The 27,324-nt window shown below is 39.7% G+C and overlaps 8 protein-coding genes across 8 annotated transcripts; 4 read left to right on the plus strand and 4 right to left on the minus strand.

Moving 5' to 3' along the window:
• Positions 1 to 402: 402 nt before the first annotated feature.
• On the plus strand, positions 403 to 5,753 carry GCK72_006279 (uncharacterized protein; the record flags this gene model as incomplete). The annotated part of the gene is made up of 16 exons (XM_003113352.2): positions 403 to 567; positions 615 to 727; positions 777 to 930; positions 977 to 1,127; positions 1,177 to 1,471; positions 1,518 to 1,806; positions 1,854 to 2,006; positions 2,055 to 2,666; positions 2,712 to 2,857; positions 2,904 to 3,060; positions 3,106 to 4,368; positions 4,414 to 4,596; positions 4,647 to 4,786; positions 4,834 to 5,242; positions 5,287 to 5,401; positions 5,446 to 5,753. 16 exons carry the CDS (start codon positions 403 to 405, stop codon positions 5,751 to 5,753), a joined length of 4,653 nt encoding a protein of 1,550 aa, XP_003113400.2.
• Positions 5,754 to 6,047: 294 nt separating this feature from the next.
• On the plus strand, positions 6,048 to 10,152 carry GCK72_006280 (uncharacterized protein; the record flags this gene model as incomplete). Its single annotated transcript, XM_053725553.1, has 17 exons — positions 6,048 to 6,198; positions 6,254 to 6,307; positions 6,353 to 7,124; positions 7,173 to 7,243; positions 7,291 to 7,671; positions 7,720 to 7,805; positions 7,848 to 8,035; positions 8,083 to 8,187; positions 8,233 to 8,449; positions 8,493 to 8,818; positions 8,866 to 8,965; positions 9,013 to 9,137; positions 9,184 to 9,316; positions 9,366 to 9,458; positions 9,681 to 9,840; positions 9,887 to 10,009; positions 10,058 to 10,152. The coding sequence occupies 17 exons, from the start codon at positions 6,048 to 6,050 to the stop codon at positions 10,150 to 10,152; spliced, it is 3,180 nt and encodes a 1,059-aa protein (XP_053589747.1).
• Positions 10,153 to 10,424: 272 nt separating this feature from the next.
• On the minus strand, positions 10,425 to 13,860 carry GCK72_006281 (uncharacterized protein; the record flags this gene model as incomplete). Its single annotated transcript, XM_053725554.1, has 16 exons — positions 10,425 to 10,527; positions 10,572 to 10,692; positions 10,738 to 10,873; positions 10,948 to 10,999; positions 11,049 to 11,268; positions 11,317 to 11,512; positions 11,563 to 11,688; positions 11,735 to 11,813; positions 11,864 to 12,369; positions 12,418 to 12,753; positions 12,798 to 13,013; positions 13,060 to 13,161; positions 13,210 to 13,263; positions 13,314 to 13,454; positions 13,501 to 13,689; positions 13,738 to 13,860. 16 exons carry the CDS (start codon positions 13,858 to 13,860, stop codon positions 10,425 to 10,427), a joined length of 2,700 nt encoding a protein of 899 aa, XP_053589748.1.
• An 860-nt stretch (positions 13,861 to 14,720) lies between these two features.
• On the plus strand, positions 14,721 to 15,711 carry GCK72_006282 (uncharacterized protein; the record flags this gene model as incomplete). Its single annotated transcript, XM_003113764.2, has 4 exons — positions 14,721 to 14,884; positions 14,931 to 15,008; positions 15,381 to 15,455; positions 15,504 to 15,711. 4 exons carry the CDS (start codon positions 14,721 to 14,723, stop codon positions 15,709 to 15,711), a joined length of 525 nt encoding a protein of 174 aa, XP_003113812.2.
• Positions 15,712 to 16,725: 1,014 nt separating this feature from the next.
• On the minus strand, positions 16,726 to 17,749 carry GCK72_006283 (uncharacterized protein; the record flags this gene model as incomplete). Its single annotated transcript, XM_003113436.2, has 4 exons — positions 16,726 to 16,862; positions 16,913 to 17,318; positions 17,367 to 17,564; positions 17,615 to 17,749. 4 exons carry the CDS (start codon positions 17,747 to 17,749, stop codon positions 16,726 to 16,728), a joined length of 876 nt encoding a protein of 291 aa, XP_003113484.1.
• Positions 17,750 to 19,415: 1,666 nt separating this feature from the next.
• On the minus strand, positions 19,416 to 20,687 carry GCK72_006284 (uncharacterized protein; the record flags this gene model as incomplete). The annotated part of the gene is made up of 5 exons (XM_053725555.1): positions 19,416 to 19,625; positions 19,692 to 19,898; positions 19,948 to 20,082; positions 20,126 to 20,452; positions 20,589 to 20,687. The coding sequence occupies 5 exons, from the start codon at positions 20,685 to 20,687 to the stop codon at positions 19,416 to 19,418; spliced, it is 978 nt and encodes a 325-aa protein (XP_053589749.1).
• A 354-nt stretch (positions 20,688 to 21,041) lies between these two features.
• On the minus strand, positions 21,042 to 21,935 carry GCK72_006285 (uncharacterized protein; the record flags this gene model as incomplete). Its single annotated transcript, XM_003113823.2, has 4 exons — positions 21,042 to 21,165; positions 21,215 to 21,649; positions 21,706 to 21,772; positions 21,902 to 21,935. The coding sequence occupies 4 exons, from the start codon at positions 21,933 to 21,935 to the stop codon at positions 21,042 to 21,044; spliced, it is 660 nt and encodes a 219-aa protein (XP_003113871.2).
• A 344-nt stretch (positions 21,936 to 22,279) lies between these two features.
• GCK72_006286 (uncharacterized protein) lies at positions 22,280 to 22,838 on the plus strand (the record flags this gene model as incomplete). Its single annotated transcript, XM_003113785.2, has 4 exons — positions 22,280 to 22,320; positions 22,370 to 22,487; positions 22,531 to 22,634; positions 22,682 to 22,838. The coding sequence occupies 4 exons, from the start codon at positions 22,280 to 22,282 to the stop codon at positions 22,836 to 22,838; spliced, it is 420 nt and encodes a 139-aa protein (XP_003113833.2).
• Between the last annotated feature and the right edge of the window lie 4,486 nt (positions 22,839 to 27,324).

Consider the following 27,324-nt stretch of genomic DNA (forward strand, 5'->3'; position numbering starts at 1 on the left):
TGGGGTAAAAATAGAGAATAATTGAGGATGTTAGAATTAGAACCGTTGACAAAAATTAACTTTTTCAAGGTTATCCACAGCTGTGTTTCTATTTTATGTTGTTCCGATTTCCAGATTTTTGAGTATTGGGAAGAAAAAATGAATAGTGTCTACACTGAATAAGATTGTTTGTTTGGAAGTGTCTTCCAATCTATTTCTCGCGCCTCCAGACTCCAAGAGAAAAGAAATGCCTTGAATTGGCGACGCATCTTTTATAAATGAAATTTTGAAGAAGAAAATAGATACATGGATATAGAAGCAACGTGTATTATTCTCTAGACACAACTAGAATAGACTCACTTGCACAATAAACGAATTTATTATCATATTATAAATTGCAGCGTACTTCATGGAGTTTCCGAAATGTTGAAAAAGATTGCGAGATCAATGACAAGCAATGAGCAGAAGATGATTTTACAAGTTATTCTCACTTGTGGAATCGTGTGCAAATATGCAAAGAAGGCTGATAATATAAATTCTGACGCTGTGAAGAACTTGAGAATGAATGTTTGTGAGAGACTCGCTGAGGTATATTAACATTTTCAATTTTCAAGGATAATATTCTGAGTTAACAGATGTTCAATGCGTTCCCGGATCGTGAGTTTTCAAAAGAGGAGATCACGGTTATCAAGAACACAATTTTCCTACATTATGTTGAAGAGATTCCACTCGTTAGTGTGATTCGAAGGTATAGAAGTCAAAAAAAAATTTCGTGTTCTGGAAATCGTAATTTTCAGATCAGAAGGTAACATTCCAGTAGCACCCTTTGCCGTCGTCAAGCTTCTGGCTTCAATCTGTCGGATTCCATCTCTTTACCAAACTCTCACTATTAACATCAACTGGAAAATTCAAGAGCAAAAAGACAAGATACTGAAGTGTGATACATTGGATGTACGTGAAAAGCGAATTCATAAGTTTCTATTTATTTATTTTTCAGCTTCTTCTTGCTCCATTACTGTGGCCCGGTTGCTTTGAATTGATGCTCAAAACTATTCGAAACGGAATTCTAAAATTGTCGGAACTCGCAGATGAACCAATGGTTCAAATATCTCATCTCGTTGAATGTGAGCACGTCGAAACCAAGAAGAGTACGTTCCAACAAATCCAGAATGCAGAATTAAATTGACTGATTTTCAGAGATCAATTTCGGAACTTCCCTCCTCACTCGTAAAACTAGAATCGTTCTTGAATTCTTGACGAATCAAATCGAGAAAGAAGTGGCCGAAACGAAAAGGCCTGCCTCAGAAAGTATCACTTTGCTTGAAAGATTCTCGGACTATGTCTCAGATTCTGATGACGTGGCAAACCGTTTGGCAACGCCACTACTACTGTGTATCGAAAGGAAGAAGTGCAATGAAGAGACTCTTGTCAATATGATGAAGTCATTGGCTCGAATTGCACCACTCCTCAAAGATCCTGAATCATATTTTTGGTAATTTCATTAGTTGTATTATTGATGATTTTTTGAATTATTTCAGCAAATTTCCAAGACTATTCGCCAGAATGGAAGGAAGAACATTAAGAGATGCTTTGGTTTTGATGGTTGAAGGATTTGTAGCGTCGAAGAATTTAGACGAGGAAACGCGAAATATCCTTCATCTTTTATGCGAACTTGATGCATGGGATAAAACAAAAGTTGATGAGCCACACTTTGAGAGACGCTACGAAGCGTATTCTGCGTTAACGAAGATCTGGAACGGAGACACAGCTACTAATCATGTCATTCTTGCCATGATCTTGAGCTCACATTTCCATCTAATTTCGACGGTAATTTATACGATTTTTAAAATTTACAAAAACTTTTATATATACAGACGTCCGATTTGTCTTTGCGAATGACTGCTGGAAACAATGTCAGGACGATGATTCAATATGCCGGACGAACATTATCAGTTGCTGAGAAACGACTGTTCCTCGATAGTTATCTGAATCCTACAGTCATTGCATTCATGAAACATGATGTAGATGTGAGTTTGAGAAATCACCAAATTATGTACAGTATCTTATTTTTCTAGGCGGTTCGTGAAGAGGCACTGAACACTTTGGGAGTAATGGCAAAAGGATTCAAAGAGAGTCAACATTTGGCAGAGTTGGATGAGTTCTCGAATGAAGACGAGGAGCTTGACTTTTTGACAAACATGAATCATATCCAATTGTACAGAAGACAGAGAGCTATTCGAAAATTAGTAGAACAAGTGTCGAGTGGTGAAAAGAATATCTCATTCAATGCAATGAACAAGTATCTCATCCCAATGATCCATCCATATCTCGTCAACTACTCTGCTAAATTCAATGCTATTTCCGACGAATCTCTTGGACTTTTGAAATTGATCATGTCCAAAGCGCCATGGGGCAAATATTGTTCTTACCTGGAAGGATGGTTGAGCAGAGTTGAGAAAGCTACCGCTGCAAAAGATAACGAATTCACTGATAAAGCTCTTGTTCGTATTGTTGTTGCTGTTATTGAGGCATTCCATTTTGATGTTTCATTAGAAGAGGGAGAAACATATGAGGTCACACAAGAAGCAGAAGATGGAGAAGAAGTTGTAAAGAGTGAAAAGCAGACAATTCTTCAGAGAATCAGTCGAGTTATTCTTCCTCGACTATCGAAAAGTTTGGATTCACAGGTATTTTTCAAAGCAAGGAAATGTTACCGATCCTCCATTTTTTAGGCACAAGCAGTTCAAAAAAACGCAACAAGTGCTGAAACACATGCAACTGCTCTTCATCTCGATATTCAACGTTCGCCAATCGCTTTAGCAATCGTAAAACTTCTACAGAAGCTCCCGGATGCGGTAACAGGACAACATCTTCATGGGTATTGTTGTGGTATTTGCGCTCTAATTGAACCACTCCTCTTTCAGAGTCATCCTGAAGTTGTGTAACCTCATGATGACCCGTTCATACGATGTCCGTGAAACAGCAAGAAAGACATTGGTTCAGATCGTTAAATGCTTGGGACCAAAGTATCTCGCATCGGTCATTACAGAAATCTCGTTGACAATGGTGAAAGGATTCCAGGTATAGCAAAGAAACAGTTAAGTTATAAGAACATTCATATTCTAGGTTCACGTGGCAATCTTTTCCGTTCATACTCTCATTGTGGCAATGAAAGATTCTACAAAAGGAGGAGAACTCGATTCTGCGATCAACGTCATCGTAAAAATGTGTATCAAAGATCAATTCGCAGCAGAGGACAAGGATAATGGAGCTGTGAAAGCTGAATGTCCAGAAGCCAAAGGGAATCGTGCTCCAGAAATGATGTTACATCTTGGTAGAATCGTGTCACCGGCTGGAATTCAAATGGTACTGACACCATTTAGAGATGTTGTTAATGAACATCCATCAGCTAAAGCAATGCAAAAAGTTTCGGAGCTTCTTTCTAAATTCGCAGGAGGACTGAAAGATAACGAGTCATTGGATCATTCTCAATTACTCAGCTACATTTACAAATCGTTAACTTCTGATGTTAAGAAACTTATGGAAGTGGAGACGAAGAATGGACAAAAAGATGCAAAAGACAAAGGTCGTCGCCCAGAAAGTTGCCTCATCCTGCCTGCTGCTCCTCAGAGAATCGGCGCAATGACGAAGGTTGTTATCAGAAGTCGTGATCACGTCTTCGCTGAGTTCTTCGTTTTACTATTCTCATCACTTTTGAAAGAGAAGAAGTTTGATTTGTCGGATGATTCCATGGTTTCCCGTCTTAATCCGTTTGTCAAACTGATTCTAGACTGCTTTGATTTCAAGTATGAAAAATTGATCTCATGTTCAATGCGTGCACTAGGATCAATGATCAAGATGCAACTACCAGCTATCGCTGCCAACTCACAAAGAGTATCTGACACACTTTTCGTACTATTAAGTGACTATTCGTCGATTGGACAAGCTGGAAACAAACCAGCAATCATTCTTCTCAACCAATTGATTTACAAAGGTTTCACGAATTTAATTACAACCACCGGAAGTGATTTCCTGGATAACGATAAACTGACGCTTTTATTGGCATATGCGGAAGCGGATGTTATCGATCAACACAAGCAAGCAACTATGTTTTCGTTGATTAAGTCATTGGTAAAACGAGGAGTTCGACACGAGAGATTGGGAGAAATCATGGACAATCTTTCTGAAGTTTCAATCAGATCTCCGTTGGTTAACATCCGAGAACAATGTCGAGAAACACTTTTGGAGTACATTGGAGGAGCATCAGATACTGAAAAAAGTGTGGAGAAACATATTGAATTCTTTTTGGATCAATTGGAATATGAGTACGAATCAGGAAGGCAAAGTGCAGCTGAAATGCTTGAAGGATTATTCAAAAACCTTGTTGCGGTAAGATTCACTCTTCCTTTTTAAACAATCAATTTTTTTTTTCAGAAATCTCTTGCGCCGGTTCACATGTTGTGTGTAGTGAAAATGGGAGCTGCAATGATGAACGAAGAGTCGCCCAAAGTTGCAAATCATATCGGATTAGCATTGAGACATCTGTTTGAATCTGTGGGCGTTTCTCAAAGACAAGAGACTTTTGAAGTCATCTGTCAATGGCTGAAAGCGGTAGATGTATGTTAAAGAAAAACGTTTGATTCGTATAATTTGTCTTTAATTTCCAGGAGAATGCGAGAGCCGTTGGAATTCAAGTTGCTGTTCAATTGAGTTATGTCGAAAAAGAAACGATGCTTTCAAGGTTGCAATCTATCATGGATCAGGTTAAAGAGGTTATATTCGATGATGATGTTTTCGAGAATAACAGGTGAAAATGGCTCTGAGCTAATGGTTCACTGTCGAGACTTATTTCAGCGAAGCCACCATCACTGTCATTTTGCATGGAGTCACTCGAATCATCTCAAATGTAGGAAAATCCGCAATGACGAAGTTCGATGCTATCAGCTTTATTCGATCAATGGAGGAACTATCCAAGTGTGAAGAATCCATCGAAGTCATGTTGGCTGCTTCAACTCTCATCGGACAAATTCTCTCTCATCTGGAGTCGTCCGAGGTTCCTAAAGATCTGTCTAAGGATGTTTGCTTCTGGATGACTAGACATCTGAGACATGAGAAAATGACCACAGCTATTGGAGAGCAAGCATCCAAAAACATTGTTTGCTTAGCGAAAAACATCGATTTGGAGGAATATCGTATTTTGATTGGATTCATTGCAGCTGCTTGTCGTTATGAAATCAAGCATCACGTCAAACAAACTCTCAAAGTGAGATTATTCACAGTATCAGTTAATAAATGTTCTTATTTCAGAGAATCAATTGTTTCAAACTTATCGCAGCGTTGTTCGTGACAGGAGATTCTGAACGGTGTACCATAGTTCTCGACTCATTTATGCCACTTTTCGTAAGAGAATTAAAAATTCATGGTAGGTTTGAGATCAGCCAACACTCTACAACAATTCTTATTTAGGTGACGAAGAGTTATCAAAATTGACGCAAGAAGTGTGCGGACTTGTGAAAAAGAAGATCGGAGAGGATGATTATAGTCATCGGGTTGCCTCGTGCCAAAAGAATGCATCTGAGAAGATTGTGGACCGAAAGAGAAAGATTCGTGAATTAGCTGTAACTGCACCAGATGACGCGGCTGAATTGAAGAGAAAGAAGAATAAGAAGAAGACTGAGGTGCGAAAGAGGAAACTCGATGAGATGAAACCATATCGAGCAATGAAGCGGCGAGCTGCTGAAAAGAGGAAAGCTCAGGAAAATGAGGAAGAATAGCGGAGAATCAAATAATTCCTTATTCATTTTTATTGTTTTGTTTTATTGTTTTTGAAATTAATTTGTTTTTTGTTGTTGATGGGTATTTTTTTTATTGTTAACTGTTAGTTCTTACATTGTTTTTTTCTTCGTTTTGATTCTTTTTGCCTTGTTGTTGTTGCAACTGTTTCAGTTTTCCAAATATTAAAACAAATAAATTACAAACCAATTAGCTCAATCATGTCAGATCTCCGTCCACTTCGATGTTTCCCTATTTGCTTAGTAGTACTTCAGATTAAAAAATATATCGTTCAGATGAGTGACGACGAGGAATTACCCCCAACTCGTCCTTGCTCTGATAACGAACAAGACGAACTCCCGGAAACTGAACCAGAAGACAATGAAGAATTAGAGAAAACTGGGCCAGAAGATAATGAAGAGCTAGAGGCAACTGAACCTGAAATTGGTAATTGATATTGTTTTCTATTTTGAAAGCACAACGTTCAAAGATACGTCTTCAGATTCAGATGATTCATTCGACAATGCCGCCACAAGTAAACCTGTTGCTGATGAAGGTTTTATTCAAATTTCCTTATTGTCTATTGTAGTTTTTCTTTAAGATTATGACTCATTTGATGACTTCGTTCCGAGTCAAGCTCCAACTCCAATAATCAAGAATTCTTCGAAAACGAAAAGAAGTTTTCAAGAAACAATTGAATCAGAATCATCTTCTGATGGTTCTGATGCAGGAAACGACAGCGAATTCGTCCCCGTGGACGACGAAACACAAGCAAGCCAGCGACCTGCGAGACAGTATTCTTTACGAGCACGTTCAATTGTAAAGGAAGATGAGAACAGCTGGAATGAGGGAATAGATGGTGAAACTTCGAAGATATCGGAAGAAATACTCAATGAATCATTGGATGACATTGAATTTGTCGATTCTGTTCTTGATAAGAAAACGAATATCAAACGAAAGAATCATTTTTTGGATGAAGGAGAGTTCTTTACTGACGGAAATATTGTAAAAATCGACAAAGAAACGAGAACAAAATGGTCAACTATGACATCGCCACCTCCAGAAGCTCTGAAAGCTCTGAATGAGTTCTATGGGCACAAAGGATTCAGAGATAAGCAATGGAATGTTGTTCGAAATGTTCTTGCTGGAAAAGATCAATTCGTTCTCATGTCAACTGGATACGGTAAGAGTGTGTGCTATCAGTTGCCGTCATTGCTTCTGAATACTATGACTGTCGTTGTTTCTCCATTGATTTCATTGATGAATGATCAAGTAACCACTCTTGTGGCGAAAGGAATTGATGCAGTGAAGTTGGATGGAGATTCGAATCACAAGGAATGGGACAGAGTTACGAATAATATGCATCGTATCAGGTTGGCATTTCTAGTCATTGTTCAATCCTGAAGCATTCGCATTTCCAGATTTATTTACATGTCTCCCGAAATGGTTACGAGTGCGAGAGGTCTGGAATTATTATCTTCGTGTCGAGAACGTTGGTTTTTCTATTCAGAGTGAATTCGAAAATCTTGGAATTTTCAGACTTATCTCTTTTGGCAATCGACGAAGCGCATTGCGTTTCCCAGTGGGGTCATGATTTCCGAAACTCGTATCGACATCTGGCAGCCATCAGAAATAGATCGGATTTGTGCAATGTTCCTTTGATCGCTTTGACAGCTACGGCTACCGTTCGAGTTCGAGATGACGTGATTGAAAACTTGAAATTGAGAAGACCTCAGATCACAACGACGTCATTCGACAGAAAGAATCTTTACATCTCCGTTCATTCTTCCAAAGACTTGGCTACGGATATGGGCGAATTTCTGCAGACGGATGACGTCAAAGGACGACATTTTGGTGGACCAACTATCATTTATTGTCAGACGAAACAAATGGTTGATGATGTGAATAGTGTTCTTAGAAGTCTGTTTCGTTTATTTTCACAGTTATTTCTCAACTTTTAATATTAAGGCATAGGTGTTCGCTCAGCTCATTATCATGCTGGACTCACAAAGAATCAAAGGGAGAGAGCACATACGGAGTTCATGAGGGACAAGGTATCCATTAAATTAATTCACATAATTCCGACATGTCTCTAGATCACTACGATCGTTGCAACAGTTGCGTTTGGAATGGGAATTGATAAGCCAGATGTACGGAATGTTATTCATTATGGATGCCCGAAAGATATTGAGTCATACTACCAAGAGATTGGAAGAGCCGGTCGTGACGGAGCTCCTAGTGTATGCCGTGTTTTCTGGGCTCCCAAAGATCTGAATACTATAAAGTAAATGTTAATGATGTAGAATTACTCCAAACTAATAAAATGTTCAGATTCAAACTTCGAAATTCTCAACTGAAAGATGAAGTAATCGAGAACTTGACACTTATGTTAAGACAACTAGAACTGGTTCTTACGACTGTTGGTTGCAGAAGATAGTAAGATAATGTGCGGTCAACTCTACTTGAATTCATCATTTACAGTCAACTTCTGAAACATTTTGATCCAACATTTGCGAAACCAGCGACGCCACAAGCAGATTGTTGCGACAGGTGTACTGAAATGCTCAATGGAAATCAGGATGTGTCTTCAAGCACGATCGACGTGGCAACAGAATCCAAATGGTTATTCCAAGTTATCAGTGAAATGTATAATGGAAAAACAGGAATAGGGAAACCAATTGAATTCTTGAGAGGATTGGTTTGTATTAATAACATTCAGAAGAAATAATTCTGGTTTTCAGAGCAAAGAAGAGTGGAGAATGAAGACAATGAATCAAAAGCAATTGTTCGGAATCGGAAAGAATCTGACGGATAAGTGGTGGAGAGCGCTTGGATCAGCACTTCGATTAGCTGGATATCTTGGAGAAGTGAGACCAATTCAAATGAAATTTGGAAGTTGTGTTGTTCTTACTGATATTGCTGAAAGATGGCTTATGAATGGAAAAGAGTTGAAATTAGATGCGACTCCCGTTTTGCTGCAAGGAAAGAAAGAGAAGAATGCGCCGAAGTCAGCTGTTGGATCTTCTAGAGGACAATCGTCGACACAAGTGCCAACCGATGAAAAGAAGTTAGATTTTCAATATTTTAGATTATCAATAATCTTAAAAATTGCAGAATTCTTGGAGCGTCCAAGAAACGAGAATACAAGTCAGCTCACGAGATCGAACAATTGAAAAATCTGAAGCAAGAGAATGAGGATGGACTTCCAGAAAAGGTTGAATCAAATTAATACGGGTTTGAAACTGGTCGGAGTATTTTCAGATTCGTCAATTGAGAACTCGTTTAGACGATTTACGTGTCGAGATGGCGAGTATGTACGAAATGGCTCCATTCCAAATCGTTTCAAACACAGTTCTCGATGGTTTCGCCAATCTCAGACCTAGCTCGTACGCTTTAATTTTCTGACTCCATTCACGGATAAATCGTTTTCAGAACTACTAAACTAGATGTGATTGATGGGATGTCAGCCGCCCAAAAATCAAAATATGGTAAACGATTTGTGGATTGTGTTGTTAACTTTGCGAAAGAAACTGGAATCTCGATGAACGTGAATGCAAATGATACGGTATACACTGAAATTTTAGAGATAGTCAACCATAAGAAACAATTTTAAGATTCCGCCTCATATCAGTGCAATCATGGAGAAAGAGTTATCCGATTCGATTCGAAGAGTCTACCTTCATCATTTGATAACAAAAAATGATCCGGTTTGTTTCTTCGAAATCTATTATGAATTCATTTTTATCTGTGCATGAGAAGTCCGCGCCGCACTCGCGCGGCGGCCACGCCCACCCCGATTTCAACGCTGCGTTCAATTTTTGAACACTGCTGCAAGAAATGGGCGTGGCCGCCGCGTGAGTGCGGCGCGGACTTCTCATGCACAGATAAAATTGAATTCATAATAGGTTTTTCTAGAATGCCCATTTCAGAAAGAAGTTGCTGTTGCTCGTGCAATCAGTGAAGGTACTGTAATCAATTATCTAGTGATCGCTGTTGAAAAGGGTCTTCCTATCTATTTGGATAAAGTGAATGTCAGCAGAAAGAACATTGCGATTTGTCTGAATGCTGCAAGAGTTCATTTGGGTTCCAGTAAGATCTTTCTCACCAAGAAATAAATATTTTATTTGGTTTTCAGATGTGATCAGACTCGCTCCATGGAAAGAAGTAATCGGTGATGTCGTCGATTATAACCAGTTGAAAATTATCAGAGCCATTCTGATGTATGAATATGGATTAGATGAGAGTAAGGAGAGCAATGGTGAGTACATCTAACTGTAATTCAATCAGGACTTTCTTCTATTTTCAGGAAGTCCACAGCCATCATCGCAACTTTCGATCCCCACTCCGGTGTCCACCACGTCCACACCCCGTGCTCCACCGCCGAAAAAGTTCAAATTATAATTCCGGTCTCCTTTATTGTTTTATCTCACTAGCATTTTGATCTCCATCATTTTCCCCTTGATCCCACGCTTTATATGAATGTAAATTTATAATTCAAAGTTTTATACGAGCTCACGAACGGGTTAGGAGTGTGGAAGAAGCTGAAAAAGAAACTAAACGGGAGAATACCACGAAAAATCTTTCATTCAATCAATGACCTTGTTGTATAGAATTTTCTATTATAAAAAGCGAATAACCAGTGATTAAAACTATGGGTCGAGATGAGATGAAATTCATGAGCGAGGCGGTTCCTGCTCCGAGTGAGATAATACGTATGTCTGTCTGCTTCTTCCATGAGCTCCAGTTCGATTGAATGTAGCCGAAGTGAGTGGAGCGCTGAAATAACTGATGAGAACATATATTTATATAATAAAACATACCGGTGTCCACGTTTTGGAGTTGAAGCACTGTTTTCTCCAGGCATTCCGATAGATGTCACCTTGGCCAAAGCAGCTGGATCACAAGAAACTCGAGGTGAAGTCATGAAAGATGCATTTTCGTCTGAAATTTTTAAATTCAATTGAATAAAATTATTTTTAAGCTTACTGATTCGTGTAAAATTATTCCGATTTCTGCCAAATCCAAGAGTGCTGGTTATTGTTATCTGAGCGTTACTGAGAGCTCTTCTCATTCGGCTCTGTAGTTTTGGTGGTCCCATCACCGTCTCGTTGTGCGACAATTCCTATAATACACACATATTGAATAACTTAATTAAATCTTGAGACTTCTCATATTTCGAGAAGTTTTTTCACTTACCGTAATGCTCATTTGACTGCCGTGTCCATTCTGAACTTTTGATCCACAAAGTCTGCAAAAATATAAATAAATTGACATACTTTCTGAAATAAGTGACATACCTTCTGAAAAATCGATTTGTCAAATCAGCCACCTGGGCATCATTAAGATCATTGACTTCGAATAGATCAGGAAGGAAGAAGTCTCTTCCGCAATTGATCATAATTTTCAAATGAATGTCGTCGAGAAAATCTCGAACTTCTTTGCTATCCGTCGATTCGAATACTGTTTCAGTATCACCTCCCTGCTCATCACGATGGATCAAACACCACACGAATATGTCTGAAAATACAAAGTATATTAAAAACCTAAAACCTTCTGGTTTTGTACCGTGAACATGACTTCGTGCTTCGAGGAATTTGGAAACATCGTCCGATGCTCGAATCCGAAATGCACTGCGCATTGTAGTCAGTTGTATATGATCAATATATTTATACGGTCTTCTTTTTTTTGCTTGAAGACTGACAAAAGATGCATGTCTAGCGAACCTCTGCATTGCATTCTTCTCACTTCGAACTTTGGTGATCTGGAAAAATAGTTGGTAAAACTTTCAATTATACTCTGGAATCAACTTACAACTAGCACATCATGAAACAAAAAGAGCTTCATTTTAGGAAATTGACTCAGTCGTGACGATGTGCTGGCAATTGGCGAAACAACAAGCTCACGAATGAACATTCTGTTGGCGGCAACCAGGATCGGCTGAAATTGAAAATATTATTTCGAAATTGAGTTCAAATTATCTCACCGGAATACTCTCAATGTCTGTGAACTTGCTGAAGTGGCAGATAAGGTTGTCGTTCTTTTCAAGAATTTTGTTTGCGGTCCTTAAGGAATTGAAAGAATAGATTAGAGTTTAGAGCTAATAATATCTTACTTGAGGACCTCATCAATGGCCTTCGATGCCAGCTCAGCTGTACTCTTCAGCTTCGAATCGGATTTCTTTGCCATCTCATTGAGGAGAAGAACAACACTCGGCAGACGTTGAACTGGTTTGATCATTAAATCAGCCAGTTTCAATCGGTGGAAGTCGGGACTGCTTTCTTTCGCTTTACAAAAAGTGTGAAACTTCGAGTTCTCCTTGTCGTGTTTATCGAACAATCCTCTGATGTTATCGAAAGAGTTCAGATATTGTGGATATGCTCTCTTCATTTCTTCTTTCGCATCAATCCAAACTTGAGAAAAGTCGAGGTTTCTATCATCGTTTTTACTCCCATTTGCAGCAGAGAGAAGATTGTTTGCCTCATTTAAAACCGTAGTCAGCCTCTCGCAAATTTTCTCGTGGAGCTCAAGAATCGGGTCAAACCTTCCAAAGATCATCGCAACGTCTGTTCTTCTCATGAACTCATTCTGCGAAATCTCCGTTTCCAGTGCCTGTTTGAACTGAAAAACTTGTCTTCTAGGACTTATTTGAATTTATGTTTTACTAACCTTGACAACAAGCTTCAACAGATCCACATAGTTCTTCTCTGTTTCCACCATTTCCATGCACACTCGTAGTCGTTTTGAGGGCTGACGTGGTGACTTGCATATGTTTTCTTCATCATCGTTTGAGTATACGTAATCAGGCGTCATGTTCGAAGACGGTCCCTCTCCACTGCAGTCTCGCATCGATGACAAAGATCTCGAATTGTTCGAACGAGAAGATATTCCGAGTGGACTATTGATATCCCTGTAGTCAAGTGATTTTCGGAGAAGACTTCCAGTTGGAAGTGCAAAATTGTCTTCCAACGCACAGCAACCTCGATGCAGGCTTACCCAGAACCACTGAAACAATTAATGAATTTTTCGTCAGTGAAAAATGTGTTCACCTCCTGAGTAACGTGTACTCGATTTGAAGCAACCGGTAATGGCTCGATGTCGTCATTTATTGTATTATAGACTACGTGAGTAGCTTTTGACGGATCATCAACGAGTGTTCCCTTTGTATTGTTGAAATTAATCTTCATATCGTCGATCTCATCCTTTTTGAAACCATGGAAGTATAGGCGGAGACCTTCGAAAACTCCGAGACTATGCTTATCAATCTTAAAAGGATGATTTCATTTAAGACATGGCAATATCTAAACTCACGAAATCCTGTTCAAAAACGTCAAAGTAGGGATCGTCCCGGTTCTTCCAGCACTCTGTTATCCAATCAGCCCGCAATGTCGGGACTCCAACCAGTGTCATCGACTGAAACAAATCATTTCATGTGAAAAATGATTGGGTCATATTGCTTACCTGAACTTTCCCTTCCACCTTTGCCGCGATAAAAACATTCGTTCGTTGCACGGTCTGGAAATCAGAAATTACAGAATAACAACCTTATGATTCGTCTAACTCACATCTTTTCGGACGCTCCCACCCATAAAATGAACCATATCTACAAGCTCTCTTTTGTTCAATACTTCCGTTGACAACTTCATTGTCACGTTTTTCATTAATTCACAATAGAGAGGCCGACACGCACGCAATAACATGAAATCCTGTAATTCGTGGCTTTCGAAAAATATTTTGTAGAAATAACTGTACCTGTGCGGTCTGTAGTTTATGCTTTAAAATGGCTGGTCCCACAATAAGTACACTGGCATCCGAATCTTGAGCATTTGTTAGAGTGTGAAACAGATCGGAAGTGAAATCCCCACAGAAAAATGTGTATTCACTCCAATCAGAGCCCAGCTCGTCCAGGTTTTCGTAGGGAACGACTTCTACTTTTCGCTTCTGCAACTTGGATGGTTAGTGTGGTTTCTTATGGTTCATAAAACTAACCTCTTTTTGTTGATTAATCATGTCAAATATTTCTTTGTATTCTTCAATATCTCCTTTCCAAACAACTAACTTTCGCATGCTTTTCGAGTGCTTCTGTTGTGATTGCGGCATTGAGACATCCATCTCCAATCGGTAAGAAGGGTGAGCAGAGGAAGAAGGATTCTTGAAAGCTTTGGAAACTAAGAACTGTTTTGAGTTGGTGTGGTCGATATCCTTGTGGGGGCGGGGGCGGAGTTGCCCTGGTTTACATTAAATCCATAACATGCCACAAAGATAGGTCACGCGAAAATTTCATACGTTCTCGTTTCTTAGTTTTTTAACTCAATCAAGACTAGACCGCGTGTAAAAAGGGGTTTCAAGTGTGAAGAGAAATAGATAGTTCTGAAAGTTTTTCAGAACTTCTTGCTGATTTTTAGTTCACAGATGAATCATGTCTATGCAAGTATTTGTTGTTTCCAGTTGCGTTATAACACTTATTTCGACATCAATAAAAACGAAATAGTGTTTTCTAATTTCTACAGTTTGTACACAACGATCTTACAAAAGATAAACAAACTTAAACTCTTGATCTGTGAAACTCCTTCCTCTTCAAAATGGTTCGATTCTGAAAATGATTCTGATATTTGTAGTCATCATAATTGATCTCTGCAAACCCTCTTACGCCACTTTTTTTAGTTCTCGTCATCGTCTCTCCCTCTTAAAATCGTAAACTTTGTCCGACAGTCTCTCAACTTTCCGTCTCCAATCAAAAAACCATTTCCTAACTAGAGCACTATAAAACAACCAACCCAAGTTGAGGACACTAACTGATAACTGTATTTGTATTCAACCTATTCCAAACCACCAAGCCAGCCAACAAAAAACGCGCGCAACTCTTATTTCAGATTTCCAATTCATTTTCAGACTAATTTATCAGTTCATTTTTAGTTAATTTTCCACCATGCTCCAAACCATTTCACGGAAAAATTGCACTCGCCTACGAAATGACAAAACTTCCACAAACCCAAGGAGTGATCAATTTCATCAAGAAGTATTTGTACAATTCGACAAATTATAAATTTGAAGATGGAACAACACAAGCTATCAACGTCCCTTACCCGGATTCTGGAGTTTATGAAAATTATATTCTTCATTATCCAGATGCTACGTAAGACCGTTTCAATTTGTTGTTGAAATCTGTTTCATTATTATAGAAGCACTGAAATTCTTGACATCAACATTGATCAATTGTACAGTGAAGTGATGGTTCTCACTGATGCGAAAATTGAAAGGTGAGGTATTTGATCAATAGGTTTTAACCAGACTTGTCACGGGCCGGGCCGGGCCGGGCCGAAATCAGGAAAAATTTTGGCCCGGCCCGGCCCGGCCAGGCTCTTTTGAAACATGTTGAGTTTTTGATTTTTTTTTTGGAAATTTTAGGAAAAATGTGAATATGTATGATAATTTAAGCATTTTTACTCTATTTTTTCGAAAAATTTCAAATAAAATTTGGTAAAAACGGGTTCCCATTTTTTGAAATCAGGAAAAATTTTGGCCCGGCCCGGCCCGGCCCGGCCCGCCGGGCCAAACTCAAGAAAAATCTCGGCCCGGGCCGGCCCGATTTTTGATAAGTCTGGTTTTAACTATTGTCTAATCATTCTCAGAGCCTACGAGTACATTCTCGAAGAAAGAGATCCAGGAAACTCCACAACCAATGTTCTGATTACTGTCGGTGTTGAGTGAGTTCTGTTTTTACACGGAACTGAATGTCATTTTCTTTAATTCAGTGATCAAGCAGTATTCGATGGAAGTGCCACATCATATCTTCAACAACTTCAAAATGATTATGGTTTTCGTTCCATCGTTGTCTCTATTGGTTCACAAGCAAACTATTTGGGTGACTTGGCTGAAAGCAAGGATTGGTATTTCACTGCAACCGAGTCCAACTCCCAATGGGTCGCTGATCAGATTTCCCGAATTATTTGTCATTTGTAAAATGATTTTATTCTCATGTTTTGCAATAAATCATTCATTGCATACATTTCATATAAAAATAGTTGTACTTCAGGCGATAAAGAATACTGTCATTTTGTAAACGATTATGTGATCATCATCACCCTTTTTCTTGATTACGAAGTCATACGTCACCAACTCTTGCCTCATTAGTATCAATAGCTTCCAAACCCTTTTTATTGATTTTTTCAGTTTGATAACTTGGCACAAATTATCATTACTTTCCCTCACCGTCAACGACAGTTCCCCTAAAAATATGCACACCAACGAGCTAGGAAATAATATTAATATATACTTTCAGATTTCAGATAGGAATATTTATGTTTTCAATTTACAGTTAATCTATCGTCCACAACTGGTCAAAGTTACTCAGTAGGACCATGTCAATGTACTGGAAGATGGGTATACAATGGTGATTTGGCGATTGCCTTTGAGTTTTGAATAGATCTGGTGGATCACAGGTTGGTATCCTGAAATTACAATTTATTTCCAGAAGAAAATCAAGAAGTAAAACATATAAATACATATTTTTCCGTGTTTTAAAATTCGAAAAATTAAATTTTTTGCTTGTGTGAGAGCGAAATTAGAGTGTGATAACTCGTAAATCGACATGTAAACAGGTAGATGACAGGGAGAGAACGAAGACAGCTTCAGAAGCCAAGTTGAAGAAAAAAAAAAGAAATCAGGGAGAAGAGGTAAAAAGAAACAAAACGAATTTGGAAAAGAAGGAAGATCTCTGAGAGTCACAAGGCCGATTCCGTAAGGTACTTGCCAAAAAAGAGTTGAGCGGAGGTAGTTTGGAACTTATATTACCTTACGGAAAAAGCACTTTCTTGGAATTAAAACAGGATAGAGATAGGGAAAAAGGAGAGAAAGAATCTACAAATTGAATAGGGAATTTAGGAAAATGACTGGTTTCATGGGAGGAGAGGAAAGAACGAAGAGAAGGAACTAGAAAAAGAGAAAAAGTATAAAATATGAGGAAAAAAAAGATGATTAGGCAGCGATCAGAACAGAATTATCTGATGAGCAACGAGAAGAAGCAACCAAATTACGAGAGATTGCACTGATTGGAGTGAGTTTCTCGTGGGTTGGTGGGAAGAAGTGACGGATGCACCACTCGATCAAGTAGGCTGAAAATGAAACGAGATTAGAACTAGATTAAATTGAAGACGTGACTTACCCAATCCGATGTATGCTCCGGTGAGAAGGCACAAAATGATGAGATATTCGATGAGTTTGACTGGGAAGATTGAATCAATAATCTGACGGCTACAAATCGGAAGCTCATCTCGTGGCTCGACGGTACACGAGAGAGTATTTGCCAAATCATTGACGATATTCGAAGAAATACGAGAAGCAGCACGAAGAGAGTGTTGAGTTGTATGATTGATGACGACCGCTGACGAGATTCGAGCAAAAAGAAGGAAGGAAATGAAGAGGAAAGCACATAAATCGAATACACGGATCACAATCATTGCGGCACGATTGAAGGCGTCACGTGGACCACTGTAAATGGTGAGAAGAGAAGCAGTGGTGGCAAGAGATGCACACATTGCACCGACAGTCATCCACAGATTCTTTTTGTACTGAAATATAATTTATAAGATTCGGAGAGCAGGTTCAAATGAACTTACATCAATGAATCCTTGGAATGTGTATCTGACAGAAGCCATGTCCATGGCATAGTTTGGTCCGGATGCTTTGATATATCTGGCATCTTGAGACATCTCATCGACTGCAGCGAACTTGACAAGGAAGTCATTGAGATAGTAGAAGTGGACAAGAGCCAGAACAGCCAAAACGAGCAATTTGGCATGTTGAGCGTTGCTACTCTGAAATTGGAGGCAATTTGGAGATGAATTCATAACTTGGGTCAACTCACATTAAACAGTTTCGCAACGATTCCCCGCTTTTCGACGACAGTTTCTTGCTCTTCGTCGTCTTCTTCGTTCGACCAGATGGCGTCGAGCGGCCGATTCTTCTCGTTCGTTGCCGCTAACGGCGTGAAGGCTGGCATTCTGAAAAGAAGTTGAATAATCAAAGTCAATCATTCTGTAAAAAAAATAATGAAAAGAGGAAATAAGGAAAGATGGGAATGAGGAGGGAATAGAAAGAGGAGTGACAAATAAACAACTGTGGAAGGGGGGTCAGCTGATTTCAGAGAGCATCACACTTTTGTTTTGTTCATTGGGCAACATGATACGAATCATACGACTGATCGATCTGGAAAGGGACAAAAGACAAAGTTCTGGAATCATGAATTCTGAGGATTCAGGCGGAGGAACAGTTGGTAGGAAGTAGTGAGGTCATTGGAACTTTTAAAAACAAGAATTATACTTTGACTCCGAATATTTCAAACTGATAAGAGTTCAGAAAACAATTTTTGAAGAGAGAGCAAATGATATTCGAGAAAAGAAACAAGAGGTCACAAGATTGTCATCTGTACACTTATTGATTTGTTTGTCAGTTATTTACTAGTTCTCTTCTTCTAACGAATCTGATGAAAGTGTACATGATATTGAGAGAAGAAGAAGAAAAGAGAACAGCCGTTTGATTCATTCGGTTTGAGATGAAAAAAGGCCAAGGATAAGTTGAAGAAGAAGAAGAAAGAGTGTTGATAAACTGATAGCCAGATAGTTTTCTTTGAGTTAACACTAGTTGAGAATGTCATATTTGACGAGTTTCCCATTCGGACAAATAGTTCAGAGTAGGGGCGAAACATTATTGAAAAGAGGGAGATGCAGAGTATCAGACAATGGGTCAAACGAATACAGTTCAGTTGGATTTAGATAGAGGCAAAAAGGGAATAGACGAGAGAGAGAGAGGGAGAGAGATTTAGACAAGTGTGAGTCATGATGGAATGAGGTGTTCCAGAAAATGAGGCTATGTAAACAAAGATGTTTATGTAAATTAGTTTTCTTTTGGTTTCATAACTAGTTCATGGATCAATTTCATAATACTCAGTTTTTGAAAAACCCCCTCACATGATCTAGAAAACGTTTCACCTGACAGTCTCATCTAAGCAGAAAAAGGAAAGATTTGACGGAATCTAATGAAAATGACCATAATGGATATTTGAAATGCATAATGACGATGTGGAACTAATGAGGGAGTCCATCAGATTTGAAAAGGTTGAATTGACCTAGATCCCATAAAGTGAAAAGAGAGAAGGGAGAGCCGTCCAGAAACGACCATCATCATCCATTCGCCTTTTTTCTCCCTCTTCTCAGTCATATTTTGGTCGAGTGAGAGCGGCGGACGGACACGGAGACGGACAACCAGACACACAGAGTCGGTACCAAGCAGCACCGGCCGTTGGTCGTTTTCTGTCCTTGCACCGAGAGAGAGACGCCGAGAAATCGAGTGAAAAGAGTGAAGAAGAGGAAGAGACGAAGAGTGTACTGGGTCCCCGAATGGAACATTTGCAACTCTTTTGAGAAAGGAAACGACTAGGAGCAAAAAAGAGAAAGATGATGTGAGACGTTGAGTGGCGGAAGGAATCTTTCTTTGAACCTATCATTTATATCAAACTCTCTCTTCTTGCATTGCGTTGGCATTAAATTGGAGAATTGTAAATATTTGTGAATATAGGTTAGGGAACGAACACACCAACCACAACAGAACAAATATCAGACAGCAATTTTTTGTTTATTTTTTTCTCGAACACTTTCTCTTTCAATCCATCAAGATCCAACACGTTTCGGAGTCATCTTCAGTGGTTTTGGGGATTGGATATATGGAATACGGACTTCTGGAGCAGGATCAGAAGGCAATGTTGCTGGAATTGGAGGAGCTGGATTGGCTGTTTTGATGATACACGGAGGATTCTTGCACATCTTTTTGTAAAAATCCTTGTTCGCTTTCATAATCTCAAGAACGTCAGGAGGAAGCAGCTGCAAACAAAAACATGTTTTTGGATGAAAATGAAAGTGATAAGAAAAAAGTGTTAAGAAGCTGACCACATCGAATTGTTTATTCGCTTTTCCCTGGGGTGGTTTGGGTGGAGGAAGCATCATTGAACTTCCTGTCTTTTTGACGCCTCCAGGGATAGCAGTAGTTGGAACACCATCTGGAGGTGGAGGAGCTGGCCCCAATGGATCAGTTGTTGTGGATCTTTCCAATGTCAAACGGACGGTTTTAGTGTTGTTGACACTTGCATAGAAAAGCTATAATTAAGAATTGAAGAAGTCTTCACTCGGGGTTCAAATATCTCACTTTTCTTGCAGCATCACGATCCAAAACGTAAATGTCATTGACTTTGACTAAAATATCTCCATCTTTCACATAATGACATGCATTCGAAGCGGATTGGACCATTGCGATGGTTACAGTTTTTGGATCAAATGCCATCTGAAATAAAAATGAAAAGGACTTTCTTTAAGGTTAAACGAACTCTATGAATGATGATTCCAGTTGCCGCTCCTCCACGATAAGTCAAAGTTAATTCAACCATTTGAGTATTGGGACGACGAGGTGTCAATACTTTTTCACTGACAAGGCAATGATCATCTCTCATGAATTCAATTGAAACTTTTCCTGGAAGTTTTGCACTGATTGCACGAATGAAATCAGCTGTTGTCTTGATGTTCTGAAATTCAATTTTATATAGAACAGGAGTGGCGGAGATCAGATTTCCAACCGCTTCTCCGTTGACATTCAGAATTTCATCGCCGGCGAACAACACTCCCATCAATTGACTGCTCACATCCACATATGTGATCTGAAATTTTTAGAGAAATCCTTCAATTAGAAAAACTAAGATCCTTGACCAGATTTAGGAAAACTTCTCAATTTTTTTGAAAATCCACGTGGCATTGATTTTATCTAATTATTTTGAAATATTTTGAATTATTTACCTTTCCATTAACCACATCACATGCCACAACCACATTTTTTCGATCGAATTGTACTTCTTCCTTTCCTTTCACATGGAAACTGTTGTTGTTCGTTGCCATCTGCAAACTCGTTCTCTCGTTGTCTCGTTACTCTACTCTCAATACCTCCCGAATTTGTATACCCTTCAACCCCCTTCGCTCGCTGGCCTCCTTAGCTCAGTTGGTAGAGCGTGAGACTTTTAATCTTAAGGTCAGGGGTTCGAGTCCCCTAGGTGGCTTGATTTTTTGTCTACTCACATTTGTTCGAATGGATAGTTGTGGAAATTGAAGAAGCTATCGATAAGAATGAAATTAAGAACTGTTTATTTAATTTTTAATTTTCTATCTTGTATCAGATTTTTATCAGAACGATAAACGGAAGATCACGTTTTATTATTAAATTATTAGTAATTATTAATTTTTGAAGAATGAGAATCAATGGAAAGGAATAATCCAATCGGCATTATCCTCGGCCTTTGATGCCTTCTTTTCACTTCCTCTCACGAACTTCGAAAGTCTCGATCTGACTGTATTCAGGTCTTTATTGTACGTTGGGGCACTGAAAAATGAAATCAGGTTAAATTTTAACTGATGTTAAAATGAATTACCTGTAAGCTCTGGACTCTGATCTTGATTCAGACTCGGATTCCTCATTTTCCATTGATTTTTCAGCTGGTTTCATCGTTGTCGTCGTAATTCCAAGAAGACGTTGGAAACTTGGAGGCATTGTCAATCCAGGCATAGTTGGCATTCCAGGAATTGGAGTGAATGTTGGGAAAGTATGTGGAGCCAAAGTAGGAAGTGTTGGAAGATCTTGTGGAGATAGAACTGGAACTGGGACTGGAATGAATTGAGGAAGTGGAAGTGGTTGAAGTGGTGGAAGAAGTGGAAGAGTCATTGGAACTCGTTTTGGTGGATTAGCTGGACGATATGCTCGACGAGTTGGGATCGTGACGACTGCTGGAGCACGACGGACTCCTGTGGAGGCGGGACGAAGGGATTTGGCAAGAGGAGCGAAAGAAGAAATTGACGAGAGTGGGGATCTGAAATTAACAACTTGAAACATCATTTGATATGTTCACTTTTTTTAAAAACCCACCGTCGAACATCTCCTTTTGATCGAAGTCCAGTGGCTCTTGGAACGATTTCGTAACTCGTGGCAGTTCCTGAATCCAAATATTTAACATTTAAACTCACAACGAATAGAATTTGAAATTAAATAGTAATCTCTAGGTCTTCAAGTTTTGAAATCATCAAACTAGTCAAATTAGGTAAAAATATAGAAAAGAACTAACCGATTACACAAACAGCTAACAGAAGAAGCTTCATTGTCTTCTCGTGTTTCTTTTCTTCCGAAATGAAGAAGAAGATCGAATAAGCAGAAGGCGTCGCTTCTTATCAACTCAATTCCCGTTTTACCCTTATCAATTAGCCATCATTTTGTGGAATTCTCGAATGGAAAAAGCGAGACAATAGAGGAGAAATCCAATCCATCGGATATATCTTTTTTATAAAGATGAAAGTTCAGAAAAGAGAAGTACTCGTGGCATTTATCTGCGTCTCTTCACACTCTCTCCCCTCTTGAACCTTTATGGCTATCTTATGCAAATTTGAGAATAGGAATTTAGGGGTGGAGAAGAGAGGGAATGTATCAGTATTACTATTAGTACGATATGCGACTGGCCGTTCTGTTTCTATGTCTTCTAGTGGTCATGTAAGTTATCTGAAACTTTATAATTGGGATAAAATCAGTTTTGATTCAGAATTTTCGCTCGAAGAGATGCGAATCAAAAACTGAAAGCGTGCTGTGCAAGACAGAAGACTGCTGATAAAATGTGCAAGAAAAGATTCTGTGATTTCGAAGCGATTCATCAAGGAAATGTTAGTATTCTCTTTCATTTCTCAATTGCATAAATAATTTCAGATGCTTCACTATCTGAATACTTGTGGACCGAAGAATCAAACAGTTCAATTAATGTGGGATTGTGCATCGTCAAGAGCTGATCATACTGAATGTTGCAAAAAGAAGTGATCAATTCTTTCCTCTTCCCCAAAGTCATTTTTCTAATTTTCAGCAATGTTCTTCCGGCGTGTCTTCCGTATTGTGCAGCTCAGGGAACAGTTCCAAACGAGCATGTAACTCACGTCTTCTGCATGCAAAACTTCAATAATATCAGAGAATGTTTCCGTTCTCATCTCGACAAGAGACCAAATATTTTTGGAGATAATTGAATTTTTTGATTTGATCTTACGAAAAAGTATTTTTACTCCTTGAATAAATATTTAATGACTATGTTTATTTTTATATGTGGAGGCGGATTCTTGAACCCAGTGTATTCAAACTATTCAGGATGTTTAGGGTTCGAACTCACCAAAAAATATGGAGAAAACTTTATGAGATAACCAGTTTTAACCCGTTTAGATCAGAATACAAACTACTCAATGTTCATTCATTTCATTAAATAAAAGACCTCAAAATGATTTCAGACGTATAGTTTCTAGTCTATAGATTTCACTATAATCATAATTCCGTGTTGAGACAAGATTGAAATTTACAGAGAAGTTATATCAAGTTTATCATACATCAATCACACTTTTCTCGATACTCATTAGAATTTCAAATTGGTATTTTGAAATCTTTGGAATCCAATACACTGTCCAGCAAGATCTGAATTTCATATTTGTATTTGAACCTTATGTTATTAAAAGCTTCCCAAGAAGCTTGTTTCAATTTTGGAGAATTTGAGATTTTTTGCAAGAAGTTTTTCTGTTGAACCTGACAATTATCATCTTTAAAACTTTTCAAGATTCGTATAATTTCTTTGTTGATTAATTCAAATATTGATATGTCTTTTTTCAGTCGTTTCAGAGCCTGGAAAGTAATCGAAAAACCAATAAAAAACGAGCACGCAATCCTCAATTTTCTTTCGCTTTTCTCGTCATCTTTACACCTATTTTTATTCTTTTCTTGTCTACATTCAATCGATTATTTTTCTATTTCAGAGGCTTAAATGTATACGAATCAAACCGCTGAAGAATTGGATTTAATGAGATGCACTTCTGAAGGAATTTTCAAAGCTCAGAACTCGAACTGGACGAAATTCGTTTGTATTCTCGTCTTCTTTCTCATTTTTCTCACATTTTTTCTGAGTTTCAAGGCTGCAAAAATGTTGAAAAACCGTAATATTTACTCTCATGGATCACAAATTCTATTGCTATCCACTCTTCTCAATGCAAATTTAAATCAGGCTGTGTTCCTAGAAATCAAAGTAAATGTTAGCTCTCTTTCTTCTGTAAAAGTTAAATATTTTCAGATTCGTCAACTGATTCACATTTTAATAAATTCAAAAGATCCATGTAAAATAGAATTTCGTTCCTCGGAATGCTTCTATGACCAATCCGTTTATGCATTTTCTAATATACTATCAACTGCATTGGTCTCCGCTCTCACTTGTGATAGGTTGGCTGAAATTTCAGTATTTTTTCTTGTTGTAGATTTAAATATTACAGATTTATTGCATTCCTTTTCTCTCATATTTATCCCATGCATTCCAAGATTGTGTCAATTTTCCTTCTGTTTCTATCTGTAAGTTGAATATATATATATTTAATCCATTAAATCAGAAATATCAGATGTTCTTCACCCTACTCATCCATTTACATACATATGGAGGTGTCTCTCGTGCTGGATATGTTCCTTCTTGCCAATATCCTCCACAGTTATAGTAACGATTATGTGTGTTTATAACAACCCATAAACAGTTATGCGCTTTATAAGGATTTATTAAGTAAAAGCTAAGTGTTACAGCTAAAGTGGCGCTGGGGGAATAAGGAATAACAAAGGGTAAGTCAAAAGGGAATGGAAAACAAGTTAGGGGTACGAAGATCGGCCTGGAATGAGCTTGCGCTCGGCCTTATATACTGGTCTGGGGGTGGGTGAGATTGGCGCCCGCGGGCGTAGGGCAAACGGGAGAGGTCAAATGGTGTGACAACAACAAAGGGTGAGGGATAAAAGTGCGCGTGGAGACGCAGACAATGAAAGCTAGAATTATCAGTCCGTTGAGTCCAGTCCATACTTTACACCTCCCATCTTTTATTCGAGATCGTCCTCGATCGTCCAAAGAACGGACTGATGACTTGATCCATTGATCATCCTTCAACTGCTTGGTTTGGACCACGGTGTTGCCTGATTGACACGAAGTGTGTTGCCGATGTGGCCAGAGCTCACGTGACTAGAATGTCCAGTGTAGAACCAGTGGTTGCAGTGAACGAATTTCTCTGGAAACCGAACAAAAGTCATGGAAATTTGGGGTTCAAAAAGGGTGTGAAAATTGGTTTGGGAAGCCGCTTTTCCTAGGTCTACACCAAGAAATGCATCCAGGATGTCATTTCCCGGCTCCCTTTTTTAAACGAGACCGTCCCTGGTCTACTAAACCAGGTTAAACTTAGACCTAGGAAAACTTATTCTTTCGGCCAAATTTTGTCCACTGTGCCATGGCGCTTGGTGGTCGTGTTTGATGTGTCTAGTCCCTGCTTGTGGAGCAATAGTTGTCCCTCCGGAGTTTATTGTACGACTCTTTGAGCTGGTGGATTTTCAGAAGCGTTTGTGATCATCAACGCGACGTTGTTAGATGACCTTACCGTTGGAGCCGCGAACAGACACTCACTTGGCAGACACGGTGGTACTGCCAGAGTAGTGAGCTCCGAGGTGCGACTAAATTCCTCTGGGATAGTACACTTCACAATCCGCTCCAATCTTGGAGGGATTACAGTTTCTTCCGCTACCTTGATGTCGAACTGTGGTGAGTTTGGGACTGCAGGCGGGTTGTCACCGAGTGGTAGGATGTCCTTTCCGATATGGAGTGATGCGTTGGCGTAGTCGAAGACAAACATCGGCAGCCTTGAAAGCAAATCGTTGCCAAAGATGACATCGTAACCGCGTGGTTTTCCAGGAGTGCAACTACCGACAGTGAAGTAGGTACGCTGAGTGATGCTCGAAGAGCCAATCTGGAAGAGAATGTCGGCGTAGCCGGCCATTCTTACCTGGTTTCCTCCTAAGCCGCAGGCGTGGTCAATGGGAGTCTCTGTCAGTTTCTCGATTCTCAGGATCTTGCGTGTGTTGTCGCCAGCTATGGTGATGTTGGATCCCGTATCGAACAACGCGTTGCACTTAAAATCGTTGGCTTTGATTGGTACTTGAGCTGTGATCCGCTCCGATCCGATACGATGCTGGTTGAAGACAGCTTGTTGCACTTGAGGGTTCTGCTTTGCTGGTTGTGAAGGCCAGTGTATCATTGAAACGCTCGCGTTGCTTGCGTAGTAACCATCACCGGCCATTCTGTCATGCCGCTTCTGAAGCTCCTCGATCTGATCATCGCGTGCTTTGATTGCGTTGTGGAGAACTCTCACTTCTTCTTGTAGGGCGACTACGTTGACGCCGGATCCATTATCTACCCGATGGTTGTATACCGGATTTCTGGATCCGTTGGGTCGCCAACCGGCATTCTGATCTCTCTGCTTCTGCCGACAATCTCTGGCATAGTGTCCTGTTTTCCGGCAGTAATGGCATTTTCCTCGGAATGGCTCGTTTCCATCCCTACGATTTGGATTGTAGTCTCGCCTTCTGTCATCCTGGAAATCGTCTCGTGGACTGTTCCGATTCTTGTAATCGATGACCATGTTTGTCAGAGTGGTTATCAACTCTGCAGGAAGTTGAGCACTTGGTGTGGGTTGATCTGCCAGTGACAAGCATCCTTCAACTGTTAGAGCGATGCTGAGTGCTTCTTCAGGCGTTGCTGGTGTACGGAGCATGACTTGGGTCTTGATTGTCTGGTTCAACCCGTTCAGGAACTGTTCGAGTGTGAGTTCTTTTTGAAACCCGGAGTTACCTGGGTAAGACTGCTTAGCTAGCTTGCTGAGCCTGTGGAAGAAGGCATCGGCAGATTCTCCGGTAGCTTGCTTGCATGAACGCAGAAGTGCCTTGTTTCTTTGCATGTGGCTGTTGCCTACAAACATCTCCTTCATTCCTTGGACAATGTCTTCGAACTTCGCGTCGGGTTTCTCTGTCAGAATGCTCTCTGCTCTGTCCCTTGCTTGATCCTTAAGCGCTGTGAGGAACACTCGCTTTTTGTCTTCATCAGAAGCATCCGCATTCATCGCTGCCACTCGATCGTTGAATGCCCGCACGAATCCATTGAAGTCTTCTCGGGTTGTGCCCCCATAACTTTCCAGCGGAAGAGATGTTCCGAATGATAGGACCATTACTTGAGGAGTGAATCCATTCTCGAAGTACTCTTCGTTGCTTGCTTCGACCTGTTCCTCGGTGTGCTTCCCTTGGTTGACCGATGTATCTTTGTCGCCTGAAAAGTTCTCCAGATCCCGGATTTCTCCGATCTCTTTTAACCGATTAGCAATGTAAGCTGTATTCAAGCCGAAGCCCGAGATACCAGCTGTTTCAGGTGTATTTCGAGACGGGCTCAGGCTTTCACCCGGAGCACCGCTCGGTTTTATGCGTATGACCGGAGGAGTGACCTCAGCGAGATCAGAAACGGCAGTTGGCGGGCTGACACAGTGGTCAGCCCATTCACCAACCCCGTGACTGACCTGTGTCGCTTCGGCGTAGCCTTCTCCTCCTTGACGGTTGTTGCTTTGACGTTCCAGTCTGAAAATACGAGCGTAGCATAGACGGTTGACCTTGAGCGAGATCGGGAATAGTCCG

Source organism: Caenorhabditis remanei, chromosome II, assembly GCF_010183535.1.
Source record: "Caenorhabditis remanei strain PX506 chromosome II, whole genome shotgun sequence".
NCBI classification, from domain to species: domain Eukaryota; kingdom Metazoa; phylum Nematoda; class Chromadorea; order Rhabditida; family Rhabditidae; genus Caenorhabditis; species Caenorhabditis remanei.